This window comes from Heloderma suspectum, chromosome 2 (genome assembly GCF_057233095.1).
Source record: "Heloderma suspectum isolate Gila_16-S chromosome 2, 16-S_ref, whole genome shotgun sequence".
In the NCBI taxonomy this organism is placed as follows: domain Eukaryota; kingdom Metazoa; phylum Chordata; class Lepidosauria; order Squamata; family Helodermatidae; genus Heloderma; species Heloderma suspectum.
The window spans coordinates 369,594,624-369,615,683 of record NC_139459.1 but is presented as its reverse complement, the minus strand read 5'-3'; the positions used below and the strand labels follow the sequence as shown (position 1 = coordinate 369,615,683).

At 49.1% G+C, this 21,060-nt stretch overlaps 1 protein-coding gene across 2 annotated transcripts; it reads right to left on the bottom strand.

Moving 5' to 3' along the window:
* LOC146356011 (zinc finger protein 24-like) lies at nucleotides 1-20,954 on the bottom strand. 2 transcript variants are annotated; one of them, XM_084831734.1, is made up of 6 exons: nucleotides 19,811-20,954; nucleotides 16,388-16,842; nucleotides 13,545-13,680; nucleotides 10,683-12,627; nucleotides 3,710-10,617; nucleotides 1-119 (listed from the first exon to the last, which is right to left on the bottom strand). In XM_084831734.1, exons 2-4 carry the CDS (start codon nucleotides 16,799-16,801, stop codon nucleotides 11,864-11,866), a joined length of 1,314 nt encoding a protein of 437 aa, XP_084687860.1. In that variant the 5' UTR covers nucleotides 16,802-16,842; nucleotides 19,811-20,954; the 3' UTR covers nucleotides 1-119; nucleotides 3,710-10,617; nucleotides 10,683-11,863. The 2 variants fall into 2 exon arrangements, with proteins under 2 accessions (XP_084687860.1, XP_084687859.1); XM_084831733.1 differs by having other exon boundaries at nucleotides 3,710-12,627.
* Between the last annotated feature and the right edge of the window lie 106 nt (nucleotides 20,955-21,060).

Genomic DNA, 21,060 nt, shown 5'->3' with positions numbered 1-21,060 from the left:
TCTCCTCTCAGGGCAAGGGCAGCCTGAATAAGTTCCCCAAAATCAACAGGCCTCCATAGCTAGCTGACTGGCAATGGGAGGAATTTAGAATTTTCTGGGTGAACAAGAGATGCTTCTCCCTAAGGAAAAAGGAGATAATTACATTAAAAAACAAAAGAAGAGAATATCTATAGGGTTTGTTCAAGACTTCAATAATTTTTTAGGCTGCCTTTTGTCTAGGACTTGTTTGCACCCTATGAGAGCTTGTTGCATATCAGGCAAATCTTTTAGATTTGCACTGCCTTGCCGCTGCTGTGAAATTAGGAAATTTACTAATGGCCATCTGGGGAACCCCAGAGGGTGGGACTGTGGCCCCAGGCAGGCTGGAATTGGCCCGTGGTCCTGAAGTTCAACACCTCTGGGTTAGTGCTGGACTAGGAGCGAGGAGACCCCCTACTAAGCCATAAAAACCACCGAGGGTGCAATCCTATGGGTTGAGCCCTCCCAAGACAGAAACCTCCACATTGTGGAGGCTTCTGTGTATATAATGCCCTGCTGGGCTGAAGCAGGCAGGGCAAGAAGAGTGGCTGAGGAGATCTTCGCCCTCCAGTCCTTGCGTTTTTCCCCTCTAGTGATGGCACTTTTTTGCCCATCTAGTGACAGCGCTTCAGAGGTGGAGGGAAGGACACTGAAGAGGCCTCAAGGTAGCACGTATCCTGGCTTCTCCAAACTGGCCTCTCCAAAGAACCAGCATGGATCCCCCCCGCCCAAATCCTTATGGGAGACACACAGAGCACTTTCCTATGACTGGCTACCATCGCTCTACACTGGTTTGAGCAATGCCTTTATTACAATCAACCAAAATATCACTAGAGTGGCCGGGTAGCCAGCCAGATGGGCAGCTAATAAATCTAATAAATAAATAAATCTCCTCCCCTCCCCGCCCATTGGAACGCCCCCTTTCCCCTCTCTCCGAGGTCGATTTTCTGACCTTGGAGTCCAGCCGGCATGATTCCTTCCACACCGGCTGCAAGGGGACGGGGAGGAGCGGCTGATCTCCGACCTCCCATTCCAAGGTCAGAGTGCTGTCTTCCGTCCCCAGAGAGGGGCATCCCCACTATCCAATGGGCCCTCAGGCAATGTGTAGGGACCATAGGACTGTAGGGACTCAGTGCTCCCTGAGTACTCTTGGGCCAGTCACACAGGGCTGGCCCAAAACATTTTGCTGCCTGAGGCAAAGACGCCTCCCTCCATTCCATCGACAGAAGCCACCTAGACTAGCAGTCGAATCTCCCTTCAACACTGGTGAGAAGTTAGCATCTTCCACCACACCTGAGGGGAGCTGGCTAGTTTAGGCGGTGCAGGAATGACTGTGTGAAACACACAGCTCTGCCCGCCGAGAGAGGAGAAGGGCTGTCACTGCTGCCCCCAGCATCTGCCACCTGAAGCGGTTGCCACACTCTGCCTAATGGTAGGGCCGCCCCTGCAATCACACATGCACTCATTCTCTCACTCAGTCTAACCTACATCACAGGGTTGTTGTGAGCATAAAAATGAGGGGTGAGAGAAGCACAACCAGGCCCTTGGAGGAAGGGTGGGATAAAAATGTAATAATCCTCAGCAGTATGAAGCGAGGAGAAGTAACGAAGGGTGGGCTGAAGGGAGAACAGGAAGCACTGGCAGATCTCCGGGTGATTTGCAGCAGGTCGGCAAGGATCTCTGACTCCCAATGTCTGACTCCCAAAGCCATTTAGTTGTTGCTGTTTACAAAAGCAACAACTAAATGGCATTTTTTCCTTTTTCTTTTCTAAATTAGAGATGCTTTACTGAAGAAAGCTGGGTTGGTGGACCTTGAGGTTCTAGCGAAAATGAAAAAAATCTGTCCTGCTGAAACCTGCCCAAACCTGGGACCAGCATGGATTTTTTCTCCCTGCAAATCCACGTGGGAGACACACAGAGCATTTTCCTCTGGTTGGCTACCATCGCTCTACAATGGTTTGAGCAATGCCTTTATTACAATCAATCAAAATATCACCAGAGTGTGTGCAAGCTTTTGAGTTCTCCAGAACTCTTCATCAGGTTAGGTCATCCTTCCCCAAACTAGGGCTCTCCAGATGTTTTAGACACCAGCTCCCAGAATTCCTGGCCGTTGGCCCTGCTGACTAGAGCTGATGGGAGGTGAAGTCCAAAAAGACATCCAGAAGGCACCAGATTGAGGAAGGATGGGTTAGAAAAACAGGAGATTGGGGGGGGGGGGATTAAAAAGTGTTGTGATGGGGGGGCGGGGCGGGACAGACAACAAAGGCCAGGTGTTGTGGCTATGAAGTCTGATTGATTGATTGCATTTACATCCCACCTTTTTTCCTCCAAGAAACTCAAGGCGGTATACATAATCCTCCTCCTCTCCATTTTATCCTCACAACAACAACCCTGTGAGGTAGGTTGCGCTGAGAGTCTGTGACTGGCCCAAAGTCACCCAGTGAATTTCCATGGCCAAGTGGGGATTAGAACCCAGATCTCCCAGCTCCCAGTCCAACACTTTAACCACTACACTGCACTGGCTCTCAATAAAGGTATTGACCATCTATGGCCTTTGGATTTTCCTCTTACGGACCTTGAAAACACCCATATTTTGCCATTCAGGGTTGAATCTACAAGTAGAGGAAGACAGTTTTCTACCAACCAAAGCAGTGCATTTTGAGGGTCCTGTTTCCTCTAACCACTAGGTAATACTACCACCCAACCTGGCTTCAACTGATCTCCCCGCCCCCCGCAGTGTACTACAACCCAAAATTAATCTCTGTGTTTGCTAATACAAACACTGTTGTGTTTCCCTTTACTTCTCTGCTCTGCCTAACCTATGCGCTTTGCTTAAGGCTAGAAACAGATCTGGGTAACAGCAAGACTTCATGTTTTTCTAGAAATGGGGGGCAGCCATTGCTGATTTGGCCCAAAATCCTAGATGTAAGGTGATCCCTGCAGCACCTAGCAGTGATGAATTCTTCAGCCTAGAATCTCCGTCTTGAGACTGGGCCTGAAATGCAGACCTCGTGGCCAGGGCCAGCGGCAAGGGTGGGCATGCTTGGGCATCTGCCAAGGGCCCACATCCCTGCAGTGGTGCACTGACAAGAGCCCAGAGTTGCTCCTCCTCTTCACCACTGCAACCTGCTTCTCGCTCTGGCCCAGACAACGCTGGTTGTGGGAAGGAAGAGCAGGAGATGCCACGGCCTACATGCTCACCAGCTCTCTGCCTGGCAAGCCAGCAAGTGGGAGCAAGGAAGAGGAGGAGGAGGGGGGGGGGAGCTGCTGATAACGGCAGAGAGAAGTGAGAACCTATTGAGGGTGTCTTGCTGAAGGGCACTCAAAAACTTGGAGCTAGGGCTGCGCATGGCCACCTAAGAACGTAAGAGCCCTGCTGGACCAGACCAAGGGTCCATCTAGTCCAGCATTCTGTTCACACACTGGCTAGTCATAGAAGGTTTAGATTCCAGTCATAGAATCATAGGGTTGGAAGGGGCCTACAAGACCATAGAGTCCAACCCCCTGCTCAGTGCAGGAAGTCTGATTCCCAGGCAGTCTCCCATCCAAGTACCCTGCTTAGCTTCCGAGATCAGACGAGTTCGGGCACATCCAGCCCTTTGCCAATCAGCTATTGACCAGGAACTCACAAGCAGGGCATGAGCGCAACAGCGCCCTCCCACCCATGATCCCCAGCAACTGGTGTACATACGCTCACTGCCTCTGGTACTGGAGGCAGCACATATCCATCAGGACTAGCAGCCATCAACAGCCTTCTCCTCCAGGAATTTGTCCAGCCCCCTTTTAAAGCCACCCAATCTGGTCGCCAGCACTACGTCCTGTGGAAGTGGGTTCCATAGTTTGATTCTGTGCGGTGTGAAGAAGTCCTTCCCTTTATCTATCCTGAATCTCCCACCAATCAGCTTCATGGGGTGACCCCTTTGGGTTCTAGTGTTATGAGAGAGGGAGAAAAATGTCTCCCTATCCACATTCTCCATACCATGTTATGGACCCATTTATGGATTTATCCATTTATCAATTTAATGACCATATAAAAAGCGCCTTGCTGCATCAGACCAAGAGTCCATCTCGTCCAGCGTTCTGTTCACACACTGGCCGACGAGCTGTCAACCAGGAACCCACAAGCAGGACAGGGGTGCAACAGCACCCTCCCACCCATGTTCCCCAGAAACTGGTGTGCTTTGGCATACTGCCTCTAGTACTGGAGGCAGCAGTAAGAGCCCTGTTGAATCAGACCAGAGCCAACCAGATGCCCCACTGGGAGGCCTGCAAGCAGGACAAGCTCAATAGCATCCACAGCAACTGGTTTTTAGAGGCATACTGCCTTTGATACTAGAGGTAATATCATCATCATGGTGATTACTCGTGACCGAGTAAGATTGTCTTCCAGGGGTAGAATCTTAGCAGTGGGTCTGCAGGTGGCTGTGAAGGCCAATTCTGGATCCATACAGCCTCCCACAGTGAGGACATAGGTTTCCAGGTGGAAGGCGGTCACGGTGAGGGTTTGCTTGACGTGCCTTCCGCTGAGCTCGCTTCTCCCTTTCGCCCTGTACTCGTGCTTCTTCAAAGTCCATAGCGCCTTTAATATAGGCTGACCTCCAGTTGGAACGCTCATGGGTTAGAGCTTCCCAGTTCTCAATGCTTGTGTTACATTTTTTTAGATTAGCTTTGAGAACATCTTTAAACCTCTTTTGCTGTCCACCAATATTCCGTTTTCCATTCATAGGTGGGAATAAAGTAGCTGCTTTGGAAGACGATGATCAGGCATTCGAACAACATGGCCGGTCCAGCAAAGTTGATGTTGGAGAATCATTGTTTCAACACTGGTGGTCTTTGCTTCTTCCAATACGCTGACATTAGTCTGTCTGTCTTCCCAAGTAATTTGCAGAGGTTTTCGGAGGCAGCATTGATGAAAGCTTTCGAGAAGTTAGAGGTGGTGTTTATAGATGGTCCACGTTTCACAGGCGTACAGTAAGGTCGGTAGTACAATGGCTTTGTAAACAAGCATTTTGGTCTCCCTGCGAATGTCCCGATCCTCGAACACTCTACACTTCATTCGGGAGAACGCTACACTCGCAGAGCTCAGGCGATGCTGAATTTCAGCATCTACGTTGGCTTTTGTGGAGAGATGGCTGCCAAAATAAGAAAAGTGATCGACATTTTCCAGCATCACACCGTTAAGCTGGATTGATGGTGCTACAGAGGGGTTGGTTTGTGCTTGCTGGTAAAGCACTTTGGTTTTTTTGATGTTAAGCGAGAGGCTGAGCTTTTCATATGCTTCTGCGAAGGTGTCTAGGATAGTTTGGAGATCTTCCTCTGAATGTGCGCAGATTACGTTATCATCAGCATATTGAAGTTCTGTGAGAGGTTGTAATTACTTTACTTTTTGCTTTCAGCCTACTGAGATTAAAAAGTTTTCCATCTGTTCGATATATGATTTCTACACCAGTGGGAAGTTTCCCTTCAACAAGGTGTAGAATCATAGCAATGAAGATAGCGAATGAGGTTGGAGCAATGACACATCCCTGTTTAACGCCTGATCCCACTTTGAATGGATCACTTTGATAGCCATCGTTATTCAAGATCGTTGCCGTCATGTCAGATGCCCTAATAAATTTATTAGGGCATCCAGTTTACAGAAGGATGGTCCAGAGAGCAGTTCGGTTTACAGTGTCGGAGGCCTTAGTCAGATCAATAAATGCCATGTACAGGGGTTGGTTTTGCTCCCTGCATTTTTCTTGGAGCTGTCGTGAGGTGAAGATCATATCCACTGTCCCCCTGGAGGGGCAGAAGCCATTTTGGGATTCAGGGAGGATGTCTTCTGAGATAGATAAAAGGCGGTTTGCGAGGATCCTTTCCAGGATTTTGCCTGCCGTAGCTAGAAGGGAGATACCTCGATAGTTTCCACAATCTGTTCTATCGCCCTTTTTAAAGAGAGAGATAATTATGGCATCCCTGAAGTCTGCTATCTCCTCCCTCATCCAGATTTTTTTGATGAGCTTGTGAAGCTGTCGTGTAGCTTCAGGCCCACCTTCTTTAAAGACTTCAACAGGGATCCCATCGGGTCCACTAGCTTTGTTATTTTTCATTTGGTTGATGGCTTTACTGACTTCCTCCAAACTAGGGGATACTGCAAGCTCATCTCTGGTTTGTTTTTGTGGGATTTGCAAGACCTCACCAGCCACAATAGAGTTACAGTTAAGGAGATTGTGGTAATGCTCTTTCCAACGCAGTGCAATAGACTCTTTGCCCTTTAGGAGTTTGGCACCATCTATTGAGCGTAGGGGGTTTGTACCATGATTTGTTGGTCCGTAGATGGCCTTTGTGGCATTAAAAAAGCCCCGTGCATCATGGGCATCTGCAAAATGCTGGATTTTTTGAGCTTTCTTTATCCACCAGGTGTTCTTAAGTTCTCTAGTTCTCCTTTGGACCTCAGCCTTTGCACTGGCATGGATTTTTTTCTTAGCAGCACAGTTGATGTCTTTTTGCCATATTTGTAAGGCTTTCCTTTTCTTATCAATAATATGTTCAACTCTTAAGGAACACCTACCTATGGAAACCCCTGAAAATGTCGAGGAACACTGGAATAAACTGAAGACCTCCATTATCGCAGCCTGTGAACAAACTATGGGATACCAAACTAAGAAACATCAGGATTGGTCCGATGAGAATGACAGGGAGACTGAACATATTATTGATAAGGAAAGCCTTCCAAATATGGCAAAAAGACATCAACTGTGCCGCTAAGAGGTAATATATAGCCATCATGACTAGTAGCCAGGACCTCAAGCCTAACTTTTGTATGCTTTTTGTTTTTGCCGCCATGCAAAAACACACATGAACAAGCACCTTCACCTGTTCACTCCCATCGGCCAAAGCGCAGGGATGATGGGGGTTGCAGTCCAACAATACCTGGAGGGCCATGCATTCCCATCCCTGATTTATGTACCACCTAGCCTGCTGAAGAGTTCTGGAGAACTCTAAAATTTGCACATTATTTTACAATGTACTGGTTGGTCCTAAGAAAGGTATTGCCCAACTGGGGATTTTGGAGTTTTCGTTCATGGTCCAACACAGCTGTTTGCTCTTTTAAACTCCATCAGGGTAAAACTAAAGAGCAGCAGCAGGGAAAAGACATGAAAGAAGATGAAAAGTGATGGCAGATAGGTGGGTGGAGAATGAGATGGGTTGCCAACTTTTCAACCCACCTCTGGTCTTGTGCATTTTTTCACAGCAGCATGATCAGCAGCAATAAAATGAGAGGATCAGGTTTAATTCCCCAGGCCAGTGATAGGAGTGGCAGGGGAAAGCTTCACCTGCTATATCTGCAGACCAACCCGTGCTTAAAGGCACAGGAACACAGCAAGTCAGGCTTTTTCTGATGATCCGCTGGCAACCCCAGCTGGAAGGCACAGGCTTTCCCAGCGGATTTAGCTGGGGAGCGATGAGCACTCGCCATTCCCCCATTCTTTTATGGTAGGGGTGGGGGAACGTGTGGATTGCAACTCCCATCAGTCAAAGGGGAAGGATAATGGGAACTGCAGTCCAAGAAGTCCTGGACAGCCACGCATTTGGGAAGAGCGGTAGGAAGCCATCCCCTGCTTTAAGGGATGGGCCACCTCCCTCCCTTCCCAAATTCCTGCACGTCTTGCCTTTTCTGCTGCTTGCACGCCAAAAGACCCTTTGCACTCACCGGATTCCTTGCCAGCAGCAAAGAGCCTTCCAGCTTCTCTGATAGTTTTATTTTGAAAGTTTCACACTTCCGGTTCCGATTAGCATCCTCCATGTGCGGTGCAAAACTGGCGGCCGGGCTCTATAGGAATCAATCAACTTGCGGCCGGGCTCTGTAGGAATCAATGGATTTACAATAATTTTTTTAAAAACAAGGGCAGGGGGCTCGGGAGATTCTCTTTCGTTGCAGCGATTTGAAACAATAATGTCCTTTAGGCTGTATTCCTATACCCCCCTTTCCTCGGGGTAAAGCTCATTGCAATCAATGGGACTTACTTCTGGGTAGAGATGTATGGGATACGGCGCTCCCCCGCTTTTTTCTTAACTGGACCAGGCCGGTCCTCTTTTTGGTTGCTGGAATAGGAAACTAGGGTTTTGAAGGAAGGAGATAGGAAGTTGAACAGCGTATGCGTGTGTGGGGTTAAAGTAAAAAAATAAATAATCTAGCCCCTACTAAGGCTACAGTCTTATGCATACTTACCTGGGAGTAAGCCCCATTGAACACAGCGAAATTTAGCCCTATGAAAACATACATAGGATGAAGCTGTAGACTTCAATTTGATCTGCAACCGTGAGCCGGAAGTCTTGCTAGAGAACCAGCGAGACTGCAGCCTTCTGCCTTGATAGGGCCTACAAAGGCGACTTTCCAGCAGGAGGTGGCATCAGCGAGGAGGCGACCATAGACTACAGGGTTAGACTAGTGCACAGGAATCAAGCTCCGCGTCTTTTAGACTCCCCCTTCCCTTCCAGGGGAGCCGTGAGAGCGGCTCATCTGAATCAACAGACGGGAGGTCAACATCGCTACGGGTCCCCAGGAGCATGCCCGCCCGCAAGCAAAAGGCGGCAGCAAAACCAAGAGCGCCGCTTTTTCTCTCCCATGCATAGTAAAAAAATAACTGCATCCCATAGGGCTTATTCCCCAGTAGTCTTCCACAACCTGGTGCCCTCCAGCTGTGTTGGGACTACAACTCCCAGTCTCCCCCAGGCAGACTGCCCTAGTAGTCACAGAATCATAGAATAGTAGGGTTGGAAGGGGCCTGCAAGGCCATCGAGTCCAACCCCCTGCTCAAAGCAGGAATCCAAGTCAGAGCATCCCTGACAGATGGCTGTCCAGCCTCCTCTTGGATGCCTCCAGTGTGGGAGAGCCCACCACCTCCCTGGGTCATTGGCTCCATTAGTCAATGTTAAGGATTGCATCCATAGGGTAGGGCACAGGTGGGAAATGAGTAGCCCTCCAAACCTTAAGACTCCGGCTCCCATAGCCAATGGTGAAAAGCGATGGCAGTTGCAGTACCAACAAGGAGCTGGAGGCCCTGTCTCCCCCCTCCATGGTGCAGGGGCTAAGAGTAATTCTAATCTCACCTCAACTTCACTTTGCAACCCGCCCCCTCCCCTTGTTGTAACCCAGATGGACCCTACTTGACAGGTAGGGCACCTGCTTTGCATTGCATAAGGCCCTACGTTCAGGAACAGGGCAGCTTGAGCAAGACAGATGGGGGAGGCTATTGCAGGCTTCAAAAACGCTGACAGCTGTCACACAGAAGAGGGAAAAGACTTGCTCTCTGATCTCTGCAGCAGGTGGGGCTAGATCTATAAGCCAACTTCTAGGAGGGGAGATTTGGGGTAAACATTAGGAGCAAGAGCAGCCTGAGAAAGTAACCAGTTCTCGCAGGCTGGTGTCTCCAATGTGGTGCCTGTAGGCATCAGTGCACCCACTGCTCTCCCTTGCTTGATTGTGGCAAAGCTCACTTCCCCTCCTGATTTTTATTTTATTTCTTAAGATTTTACAAAAAATAATTTTAAAAAACTGAGAGCATGGCACACTGCAAAACAAAGAGCTGCCCTCCAGGACCATCTCGATTTGAGTACAAAAGAGTGGCTTGGTGTTTCGGACCTCACACCTTTGCCTCGTACTTAGATTGTTGGGCAAGTTACTTTTCTTCTGGTCTCAGCAATTGGCCTTCCGGGAAAAAGTGTTTTCTGATGGGCCATGCCCACTGTGGTAGCTATGTTGTGAGAGTGTCCACAACACCCTCTCAAAATCCCAAATGGGGCCACTGACCCAAACACATTGGGCTCTGGGGAGATGATGGGTGGACTCCCCCCTCCCCCCGTGGCTGGGGGTCTTCAAGCAGCAGCTCGACAGTCATCTACTGAGGCGACTCTGACTCTGGCGTACCTGTAAGGCCCCTTCTAACTCTACAATTCCAGTTGGAAAAAAATCCAGCTAGTAGGGGATTGGAAAGACCCCGGTCTGAGCTGTTCCTGCCAACTAGAATAAGCAAAACTCTGGTCAAAAAGTCAGAACTGGTCGAGGCAGTTTCCCATTCCATCTAGTGCTTGAAAATAAAATCAACCCCTCCTGGCTCTCGTCTGCCCCTCAGGGCCAAGGAAATGAACAACAGTAAGCTATTTATTTAATCAAGAACCTAAAAGGAACATTCGGTGCTGTACCATATTAATATTAAAAGACGGAGAGTTGCTGCCCTCAGGCTTACAATCTAAAAATAGGTTACTTTTTTTTAAATGACATTGGGGAAACTTCTTGACAGCCCATTTATTAACATAGTTACAGGATAATGTTCATGTAGGTGATTTTCTGCTTTTGTCATATTTCTATGTTTGTTTTGCTGCTTTTACACTTAGGGGGGAAAATGAAATATGCCTGGACTGGGCGGGAGGGTGGAAATATCTATGAACCTTATAAATAAAAATATTCTAAAATATATATATAATAAGCGCTGAGAGTCAAAGAACTACATTAGGTAAACCTCCATTGCTTACCCTCACAGTGCTTCAATTCAGACATCACACAAAACATGGTTTGGTGCAGGCAATATGTAGTCCTCCAGAAGTTTTGGCCTACAACTCCCATCAGCCCTAGTCGGCATAGCCAATGATTAGGGATGGTGGGAGTTGTAGGCCAAAACAACTGGAGGGCCACAAGTTGTCCAAATCCTGGGTTAGGGTCTGAGTCAACAAACCATGGGTTACAATAGGCTAGCAAACCAGAATTGGAGAACATGGTCTGAACTGGGTTTGCAGACCATGGTTTGGGCTGTGATCTGGTGCACTGTCTGACTAGGCAAACCAAAGTTATGGCCATTGCTCTGCCTCTGCAGGCGCCTGTGCAGACACACAAGCACTGAGCAGACAGAAAACAACTGCAAACAAGCAGCTCTGAACTAGTTTGGAAATTCAAACCATGGTTGTTTGGATTCTAAACGATGGTTAGCGCAAACCAAGGTTTGGCAAAAATGTCTCAGTCGAGCCGATGAGGCTTCTTCTTTCTTTGAAAAGCTGACTCTCCCCTCCCACTATACTACAAACCGCTTGTGAAACACCCTTCCACTTCAAAAGCATTTTGTCACGTGCCACGGAAGGGCTACTGCTCATGTGCAAAGCGCCCTTAGGCACACAGCGTTCAAGATGAGGTGTTTTTGATCCTACCCCAAGCTTGGTTTGCAAGTAAAGTTGTTCCTATAAGCCAATTTCTCTCACGGCCATTCTGCACACTTAGCTGCTGGGTCCGAGGCTCAGGTTTGCGATGTCTGTCCCCTGCCGCCCCAACTTCCTGGTTCGGGAAAACCAGGGTTTGGCCGTTAAGTGCTAATTGGCAGGTGACTATTTGCATTCTGAGCTGAAATTGGAAACCCACTTAAAACTGGTTTGCCTGAACCAGGAAGTCAGAGCAGGAATCTGCGCATGCAAGGGAAGGAAGGAACACTCAGACCCGAAGATGGCTTCATGAACCATGACTGCCATTGCATCTGAGCCAACCATATTAACACAGCAGCAAACCCAAGCTGGCCATCCTGAATGTGCATTCAACGAGGCGCTGTAACCAAATCCTGTGTCTCTGGAAAGCATGACCTGTATGATACACTTTTTCACTTAATTCACACATTACATTTTTGGGGTGTACACTCAAAAACACCTAAGGCTAAACATGTGTGAAGGAGCCCTCTTAATTCCTCTTAATTCTTGAAGAGCAGATCAAGTTCTCTTCTCTCTCTCTCTTTCTCTCTCTCACACACACTCTTCCTTTCCTAACTGCTTCCGAAAGACAGGCAGACGTGAGCACAAAACCAGACCCATCGGCTGAGCAACCGTTTCACAACCAGCCAGCGCACTGGTACGCCTTCTCTCGGGTGTGCAACTTCTGATGGGTCATGAGAATGTCCCTCCGGCCGAAACTCTTGCCGCACACCAGGCACGTGAAGGGCTTCTCCCCGGTGTGGGCCCGCTCGTGGATGACCAGGCAGGTGCGCTGGCTGAAACTCTTGCCGCACTCGGAGCACTTGTACGGCTTCTCGCCGGTGTGCGTCCTGCGGTGGGTGACAAGGAACTGCTTCCGGCTGAAGCTGCGGCCGCAGTCAGCGCAGATGTAGGGCTTCTCCCCTGTGTGGGTCCGCTCATGCTTGATGAGGTCCGACTTGGAGATGAAGCCCTTGCCGCAGTGGGAGCAGATGTAGGGCTTTTCGCCTGTGTGGATCCGCTCGTGCTTGATGATGTAGGACTTGCGGCTGAAGCTTTTGCCACAGTACGAGCAGGAGTAGGGCCTCTCCCCCGTGTGGGATCGCTGATGCTCGATCAGCTCGGACCTCCACACGAAGCCTTTCCCGCACTCGGGGCATTTTTTCAAGCGCTCGTCTTGGATTCTTTGCTGGACCACAACTCCCTTGACTTGCGGGTAACCCTGCGGGCCACAAATCAACTTCTCCCTGCTTTTCTCCGGGTGGCTGCCAAGCTGGCTCTTGGAGGCTTCGCCCAGGTCGGGATTGTGGGAAACGTTCCACTCGGCTCTTCCCGACAACGTCCCGGGCGGTCCCGGTTCCCCGCCGTTGTCTGGCTCCTCTCTGCACACCCGCTCATCACCTGCCAGAAAGGAGAACATCTAAACGCCAAAGTAACTCTCTGACCCAGGGGAGGAAAAGAACCACGAGTACGGTGGCAATGTCGGGATCCATGTATGTTGTGGGGTTGGGGTGGGAGAGTCCTGCCATGGTGGAATGGACTGTACCACTTCAGACCGGAGGTGCCATTTTTAAAAAACACTTCTCTACCAAAAACAAACCACCATCCACCCAGCAAATAGGGAACTGGCACAGTAGGGAGAGGGCTGAGCTGGAACCTCGCTCCCAGATATTCCTGGGTGTTTTATTACTTGCAAGGAGGGTGGGGTAGGGAGTTGGTAAGGGGGCCTTCAGAAATTGCATCCTCCACCTGCCATCCTATGAGGAACAGCCCATCCTACCCCCTTGAGGCTCCTTTGCTTGAGGGATCTAAGCAGAGGAGGGACGGCCGTTGGTCAGGGATGTTGTCGTTGCATCTTGTACTGAGCAGCAGGTTGGATTAGATCAGCGGTGGGGACTCTTCCTCCAAGGGCCTTCGGAGGAAACGGTCAAGGGCCACATGGCAGTGCTGGGCAGGGCCAGCGCAGGCAGTCTGTCCAGATGGAGCCACCCCCAGCACTCTCTCATACACACACACACACACACACACACACAAACAAACACACACACCATCCATTCCTTCTCTCTTTCTCACACACCTCATTCCCCTATTCCTTCTCTCTCTCTCTCTCTCTCACACACACACACACACACGTTTACATACATATATTCACTTTCTCACACACACATTATCTTTCTCTCTCTAAGACACACACCATCCATTCGTTTTCTTTCTCACACACCTCATTCCCCCATCCTCTTTCTCTCATACACATACACACACACTTGCTGTGGGAATTTCTGAGCGCTCCAGAACTCAAGGAAGAGAGAGCCCCTTACCCAGCAAGGCTGCATCTTGGTCGTCATCCTCTTCCTCCTGTTTGATCTCCCCTAAGATGACCCTCTGCCAGGAATCTGATGAAGCTTCTTCTGCCTCAGGGAAAGGAACCGCCTCCTCTTTGAACGGCCTCATTGCCTGAAACGGCAGTCCCGGTCCCACAACAGGGATGGCACAAGGATGAGAGTGAGAAGGATGCCGGTGAGGGGCAGGTATTGATTTGCTTTTAGTTACAGAACAATTCTATTCCACCTTCCGGCTGTGAGAAGAGGCCCTAAGGCAGCTAACAACAACGTATCAATGCCATTTAAAAAGGCATTCAAAGCCAAAATAGAAGAGATCAACAAAACCCATAACTGGATAACATTCAAACACATTAAAAGGAAGGAAACATCTTAGCTGTCCACCTCAGGAAAAGGGCCAATGTAACCTCTCTTGCAAGGGAGTTCCACAATCAGGGTGCTGCCCCTGAAAAGGCCCTGTAATGTAAGTGGAAAGGGGCAGGATTCTTTTCTACTAATCCTGCCTGACACTCTTACCCCACTCCCTCCAAGAAGCCCCTGCCCAGACTTGTGGCGCAGAAATCACGCCGACCATGGACTCTCTACCAGCGGTCCTCTTTGTACCCAGCCCTCTGAGCATGGCTGCCAGAGCACCTGCTACCCAAGGTCCTAGCAGCTGTGCTCAGAGGGCTAACCATAGAGAGCACAGCTGCTAGAGCTTCTAGCACCGAGAGGTCAGGATTCCCTAGTACCAGGGTCTCCAACATGGCACGAATGGGCACCCAAAAATCCCCCCCATTTTTTAAATATACATACATGGATTTGTATGTAGTGCATACAGCTTTCTAGCAATTATACACAGGGTTCAACAAAAGTGGACCAAATATCCAAAGAAGTATCCATTTGAACATGGTGTCTATATGCCACCTGTTCAAATATTGAAAGCGCTGCAAGGTCCTCGATCCACTGCATTATAGGAGGTGAGTGTTTATCCTTCCAATGTTGTAATATCAGTCTTCTAGCTGTCTAAAGGGCATGGAGAATCCATTTGGGCTGACTGTGCATTTCTTCCAGGAAGCAGGTAGATAATTTAAGAGGACATGTACAGCAGTAAATATTAAGGAGTGTTCCAATACAAGGTTTATCTGTATAATAACATGCTCCCCAAAACAGGCAACTATTGGGCATTGCCAAAATCTGCTGTTAAAAGAAGCATTAGCTGTATTACACCTCCAGCAATTAGCCAACTTAAAAAAAAAACCCTTATTAAAGAAACATTGCTATGTCTGATAGACACAAAACAAACGTTTTTGCTGAATAAGATGCAGCCTGAGATCCATAGATGCGACAGGTAGAAGCCAAAGCAGCGATCCACCAATTAGGTATTTTGTGGTGGTGTCCACAGCATGATCTCAAATTCACAAATGTGTCCACAGGTCCAAAAAGGTTGGGGACCTCCTGCCCTAGAATATTTAGCACTTCCTATGTGGGGAGGGGATTTTAATGGGGGTTGCAAAAAGGGAGAGGGAAGGCTTAACCCCCCTCATGAAAACCAACCCCCCATACACACACACAAATCCAGGAGTGTCATATTTATTTCAACAACACATCCTAGATAAACTTAAGGATGGTATTTTAATACCCCATAGCAATATTTTAGATAATTTGGCCAGTTTTTTAAAGTTATCAAAGACCAGTTCTTTCACAGTCTAACCCACCCTTCCCCAACCTGGTGCCCTTCAACTGCCAGCATTCCTGACCATTGGCTATGCTGGCTGGGGCTGATGGGAGTTGTAGTCCAAAACTTCTGGGGGGCACTAGGTTGGGGAAGGCTGGTCTAACCCTTCCCAGACAGTGAAATATTTAAATGGTGGCTAGTTTGGTCCTGATTGCAGGAAGGCTAAACGTGCTTTAAAACAAAATAAATAGAATTTTCAGAAAAGAAATGGCATGGCAGGTACCAATCACAGAAAGTAGAAACTGGAAGAACTTACAGAAAAAGAAGAGATACTTTTCCTTTGGACGCCCCCCCCCCTCCCAACACACACACACTCTAGGGCTGCAATCCTATTGGGATGCCCAGCAGCCTCCGAAGTGTGCAGAGAGGGAGGTGATGGTCCTCTGCAGGGCAGGAGGCGGGGTGGTTGTTGATTCCAATTCTGGAGGGGTTGTGATTCCATTCTGGGTTTTAGTTACAACCGTTTTGCCCATCTAGCTGGGGCTCTGTGGAGCAGGAGGGAAGGAGGCTGGCAAGGCTTGAGGATATGTTGTGAGCTGGCCTCCCCAGTCCCCTCCCCTCCCACAGAACTGCCCCCTTTCCCTACTCTCCGAGGTGGCCTTTGCCACCACGGAGAGGCAGCCAGCACGGGTCTCTCCATGCCGGCTGCGAAGGGGAGGGGGCGGGGAGCTCAGACTCTTGGGTCCAAGGGCAGAGGACCATCTCCGATCTCGGAATCCGAACTCTCCCACGGCCCCTCAGATGCTGTCTAGGGGCAGCAGGATTGCTCTCTGGGAAGCTTAATAATCAGGCTGAACACAGACCCTCTAGCGCCTACCGACTCTCTACGGTGGGATTCCCCAGCTGCCCACACAGCCCTCCACTCGAAAAGGGTTGCGTTGCTCACCCCTGATTCGCAGCCATCTAAACCAGCTTTCCCCAGCCTGGCACCCTCCAGACGTGTTGGATGGCAGGTCCCACAATCCTCAGCCGGCGTGACCATGCTGGCTGAGGATTGTGGGAGTTGCCGTCCAACACATCCGGAGGAAGCCAGGTTGGGAAAGGCTGACGGACACCAGCATCACCACCGCATCTCGCAGCCGCTCAGAGCACCAAGTATTCTCACCAGCTCTTCCTGGCTCTCGTCCTCTTGGTGCCTGAGCAGGAAATCTTCAGCCAGAGCCACCGCCTGGGAGCAGTTTTCTGGCTCCATGTCCCTGACCCAGTTCTGGATCTCCAGGGGCAGGACGGCCAGGAACTGCTCCAGCACCACCAGCTCCAGGATCTGCTCCTTGCTGTGCCTGTCGGGCTTCAGCCACAAATTGCAGAGCTCCCAGAGGTGGTTGCAAACCTCTCGCGGCCCCTCGGCCTCCTGGTAGCCGAAGCGCCGGAAGTGCTGACGCTGCATCTCCGTGCTGGCGGCCTCCTCCTCGTCCGGGATTTCTTCCTTCACTTTCAAGCAGCTTACTTTGTCGTTGGCCCACAGGTTGCTCTCCGTCTGCGGGGTTTCTTTGCAAAGGTCCGGCAGGAGACGGGCCATCCTCTCACCTCTCGGGTGCTGAGCAGGGGGATGGCGGTACTCTTAAAGAGAATAAAAATTGTGATTGTTCCAAGCCATGGGCCATAAGCAGGAATGGGGTGCCCTTTTCTGAGTTGGCAGCAGAGGCCAACCTTTACTGATTGATTGAGAGTGCAATCCTATGCATGTTTAGGCAGAGAAAAGGCCTACAGCTTAGTTTAGACAGAGAAAAGGCCTACAGCATGGCTGGCTGGGGAATTCTGGGAGCTGTAGGCCTTTTCTCTGTCTAAACATGCATAGGATTGCACCCTTAAAGGATTTTATTCTGCTCCAGAGCGTCTCACACAGAATCAGTAAAACAGGACAGTCGCTGCTTGCAAGCTTACCATCCAAAAAGACATGACACACAAGGAAAAAGGGATGGTGGGGGAAGAGGAAAAGAAATTAACTCTTTCAGCAGGGCTGGTGGAGCGGTCCCACTTCCCCCTCTCATCTCCCTCAATACTGCCTGCTTGAATGGCTTTTATCCACGGGGGGCCAATTTCTGGCCCTCCAGATATTTTGGCCTACACCTCCTATTATCTTTTGCCATTGTTTATGCTGGCTATGGCTGATAGGAATTATAGGCCAAAACATCTGGAGGGCCACAAGTTGCCCATCCCTGACTTACTTACTTGCTTGCTTTCGATGTGCAGGGCGATTGTAAGAACGTATTTATAATTTCCAAGATTGCGCAGAAGCCCATATGTAGTCTATTTTGCTAACTTAAATACCACAACCAATTTAGAACAAAACAAGGATGTATATATACCTATGGTTCGGGGCTAACTCCCCACTCAGCCATGAAGCTCACTGGGTGACTTTGGGCCAGTCACTGACTCTCAGCCTAACCTACCTCACAGGGTTGTTATGAGGATAAAATGGAGGGAAAGAGGACCATGTAAGCTCCTTTGGGTTCCTTGCAAGAGGAAAAACAGTGGGATAAAAATGTAGTAATAATGATGATGACGATGTTGACAGGAGATTTAAAAAAAAACCTTTTTATTTATAATTTTAAAGATAATGCATTTTACTAACCTTAAAAACCACAGCAATTTTTTTGTAAAACAAGTACATCAATAGCAAGAAAAATCCTACAGTGGTGTAGATCACACATTTTATTGGAGGGAAAATTAGACCAGGAATACATACGCATCACTGGAAGTGGTGGTAAAAAAAATAGGAGCAGGAGAACACATTCTTAAAATCTTATTACTCTTATGTATAAATTTGTATTCCGATCAAAGCTACTGTGAGATATCTCATTTCTCAGTAAATTATGACATTTTTTTTACATGATGGAACTTTTCAGCACTGAACCAGGCATCACCTACATTCTGAAGTGCACAATCCTGACAAGGCTGAACCATATGCTTCCTCCCCCTCCCCCCCCACAATGTCTTTATCAGCTCTGAGGAATTCCATCTTTGGAATTTGATTTCAAGGAGCAATTTGGTATACTTTTTCTTGTATTTAAATGCTCATTCTTCTGGTCATTTGGCTTCTGTTCCCCTGCTTTACAGCAATTCCATTTGCAAGGGGCATCTTGATTTTTCATCACAGAAGTTTAAAGATGCCAATTAAAGAATAAGTAGGGATGTGGGGAAAAGGAAACAAGGAAGTATTCCACCATGGGGGAACCTCAGCCCCAAATCTGTTGTCTGATGTGCTAGTTTACCATATGCAGAAAAACACACAACTGTGTTGACCCACCAGAAAAATTTCATGCAAGGATAAAGTATTGCTTTATTACAACTAGAGGTGTGAAGGCAGGTGGGCGGGCAGAGCAAAACTCAGGGGGAAGTCATTTCCCTCAAATTTTCCAAAATCCTTGGGGGGAAAAAATATTTTAATTTTTCAGGTCTCCCCCATCCCCCACCCGAATTTTTTTTTTTGGGGGGGGGGGTTGGCCCGGGTCTTCACATCACAACTAGAACAACCCCTCTCCCACAAGTTACAAAGCAACATCCAAGCTTTCAAGTTAGCCCATTCTGTTGGACTAAATGCTTGCATACTACTTCGTGAATAGGGAGTGGGGTTGTTCCTGCTACAGGCATTGCTTTACTATCCCTATAAGAAGGAGGGATGGGGCTTCCCACTTTTAAATGTGGAGGTGTAGCATTGAGGGTGCAGTCAGTTTAGAGTTCCACCACCTCTTTCAGCACAATGTAGATGATAATAATGAACTATTGGATTGTTTTCTGTTAAAAAAAAACCCAAATAATTAAGGGTGAAAGGCACTATATAAATGTAGTTAATAGCAATTTATTTACTTACTTACTTACTTAACTTACTTACGTACTTACAGTTGCATACTACCCTGTGATATTTTGGGGAGACTGGCTCCAAAAAAGTACTGTTTTACTATGCACACAGGCAAGATTGTTCGTTTTGATGTTGGGGGCATTGAAAAACAACACACACATACACACAGTCCAAAATTCCACCGCCTCATTCTGCATAAATGTTCAGTAACCTGCCACCCTTCCCCCTGCAACACCCCCCGCCCCATTCTTAGCTCCATCCTCATGGAGCTTGCATAATCTACCCTAGCTTGATGCCCTCCAGATCTGCCGGACTACAACTCCCAGGATCCCCAGCCAAGAATGCTCACAGCTCAGCACACATTCACTATAGGAGCCTTTTCCAAGCCATCGCCCTCTCAGTGTTCCAGATTACAACTCCCATAATGCCTGGTGATTAACCCTGTTGGCTGGGGCTAATGGGAGTTGTAGTCCAACACATCTGGAGGGCACCAGGATGGGCAAGGCTGATCTGAACACAGATAGGTTTCGAAGGAGCCGTGTTTTTCCACCCTACCCCGCCCCGCATGACAGGAAGAGCCAGCAAGGCTTTTGCCAGCCCCGCACCTCCTCCCCAGCAGCCCCATGCTGGAAGGGAAGCGCTTCCCCGGTTGGATTTCTGCCTGCCATGCAGGCCTCCAAGGCCCAGCCTCTCCTTCCCCGCCCAGCCTCCGCCCTCTCCACTTGCCTGCTTCCTTCCCCGAGACAGAACGGCTCCTGCCCACCGGGGAGCCCAGCGCGTGGGAAAATTCAAAGGCCACTTTCCCACGGGAAGCGGAACCGGAAGGGGCTGTCTACCTCCCTTCCGGCCGCAGAAGCTCTTCCGGTCCCTCTAGGAGTTCGCGCTCGCTCACCTGAGCCCTCGGGAGCAGGAAGGGAGGCGGTTCACGACGTCGGCAGGTCCAGGTGCCTGCGGGAAGAGCCCGTGGGCAGCCTTCCCCCGAGCTGCCGCCCTCCAGATATTTTGGACTGCAACTCCCATCAGCCACAGCCAACTTGGCTGAGCATCGGGGACTGTGGGGCTTGTAGTCCAAACCCTCTGGAGGGGGCCAGCTTGGGCAGCTGTCCCCAAACTGGCGCCCTCCAGGAGGTTTGGACCACAGCTCCCAGCGTCTGGCTTCTCTCTTGGCTCCCACTTTGGTCCAATGCCATCATGGTTTTTATCTTATGTTTTCCTATGTTATTGCACGTTATGGCTTGTTTTGTGAACCGCTGAGAGATTCAGCTGATGGGCGGTATAAATTTATTTTTTTATTTTATTTATTATTAAATTTATTAATCGCCCATCTGGCTGGTCACCCAGCCACTCTGGGCGATGTACAGGATACAATAAAACAGTTTAAAACAATAAAATTCTACAATAAAAACATTTTCTAAAATACCCTAACCCACCCCAAATGCCTGCCTGAACAACCACGTTTTTAATGCACGGCGGAAGCTCATTAAAGAGGGGGCATGGCGGAGTTCCCTAGGGAGGGAGTTCCACAGAGGGGGGGCCACCACCGAAAAGGCCCTCTCCCTCGTCCCCACCAGCCTAGCTGTCCTGGCTGATGGGACAGAGAGAAGGCCATCCGAGGCTGATCTTGTTGAGTGGCCTGTCTGGTGCTGCTGGAGGAGCTCCTTAAGATAGGCTGGGCCGCAACCATATAGGGTTTTAAAGGTCAAAACCAACACCTTGAATTTGGCCCAGAAAACAACTGGTAACCAGTGCAACTCCTTCAGCACTGGAGTGATGTGATCTCGCCGGCGGCTGCCTTTAATCAGGCGAGCCGCCGCGTTCTGTACCAGCTGCAGCTTCCAAACCGTCTTCAAAGGTAACCCTATGTAGAGCACATATAAAGAAATGTAAAAAGTAAAAAAAAAACAACTCCTGACCATTGGCCATGTTGGCTGGGGCTGATGGGAGTTGAAGTCCAAAACAGCTGCAGGTCACCAGGC

Bases quoted from the DNA above. Each gene is read 5' to 3' on its own strand.
- LOC146356011 (XM_084831733.1), bottom strand. From the start codon at position 16,801: ATGGCCCGTCTCCTGCCGGACCTTTGCAAAGAAACCCCGCAGACGGAG. The intron at 13,681-16,387 runs GTGAGAATACTT...CTGCCGTTTCAG, and splicing joins ACGAGAGCCAGGAAGAGCTG to GCAATGAGGCCGTTCAAAGA. The intron at 12,628-13,544 runs GTAAGGGGCTCT...CCTTTCTGGCAG, and splicing joins CCAAGATGCAGCCTTGCTGG to GTGATGAGCGGGTGTGCAGA.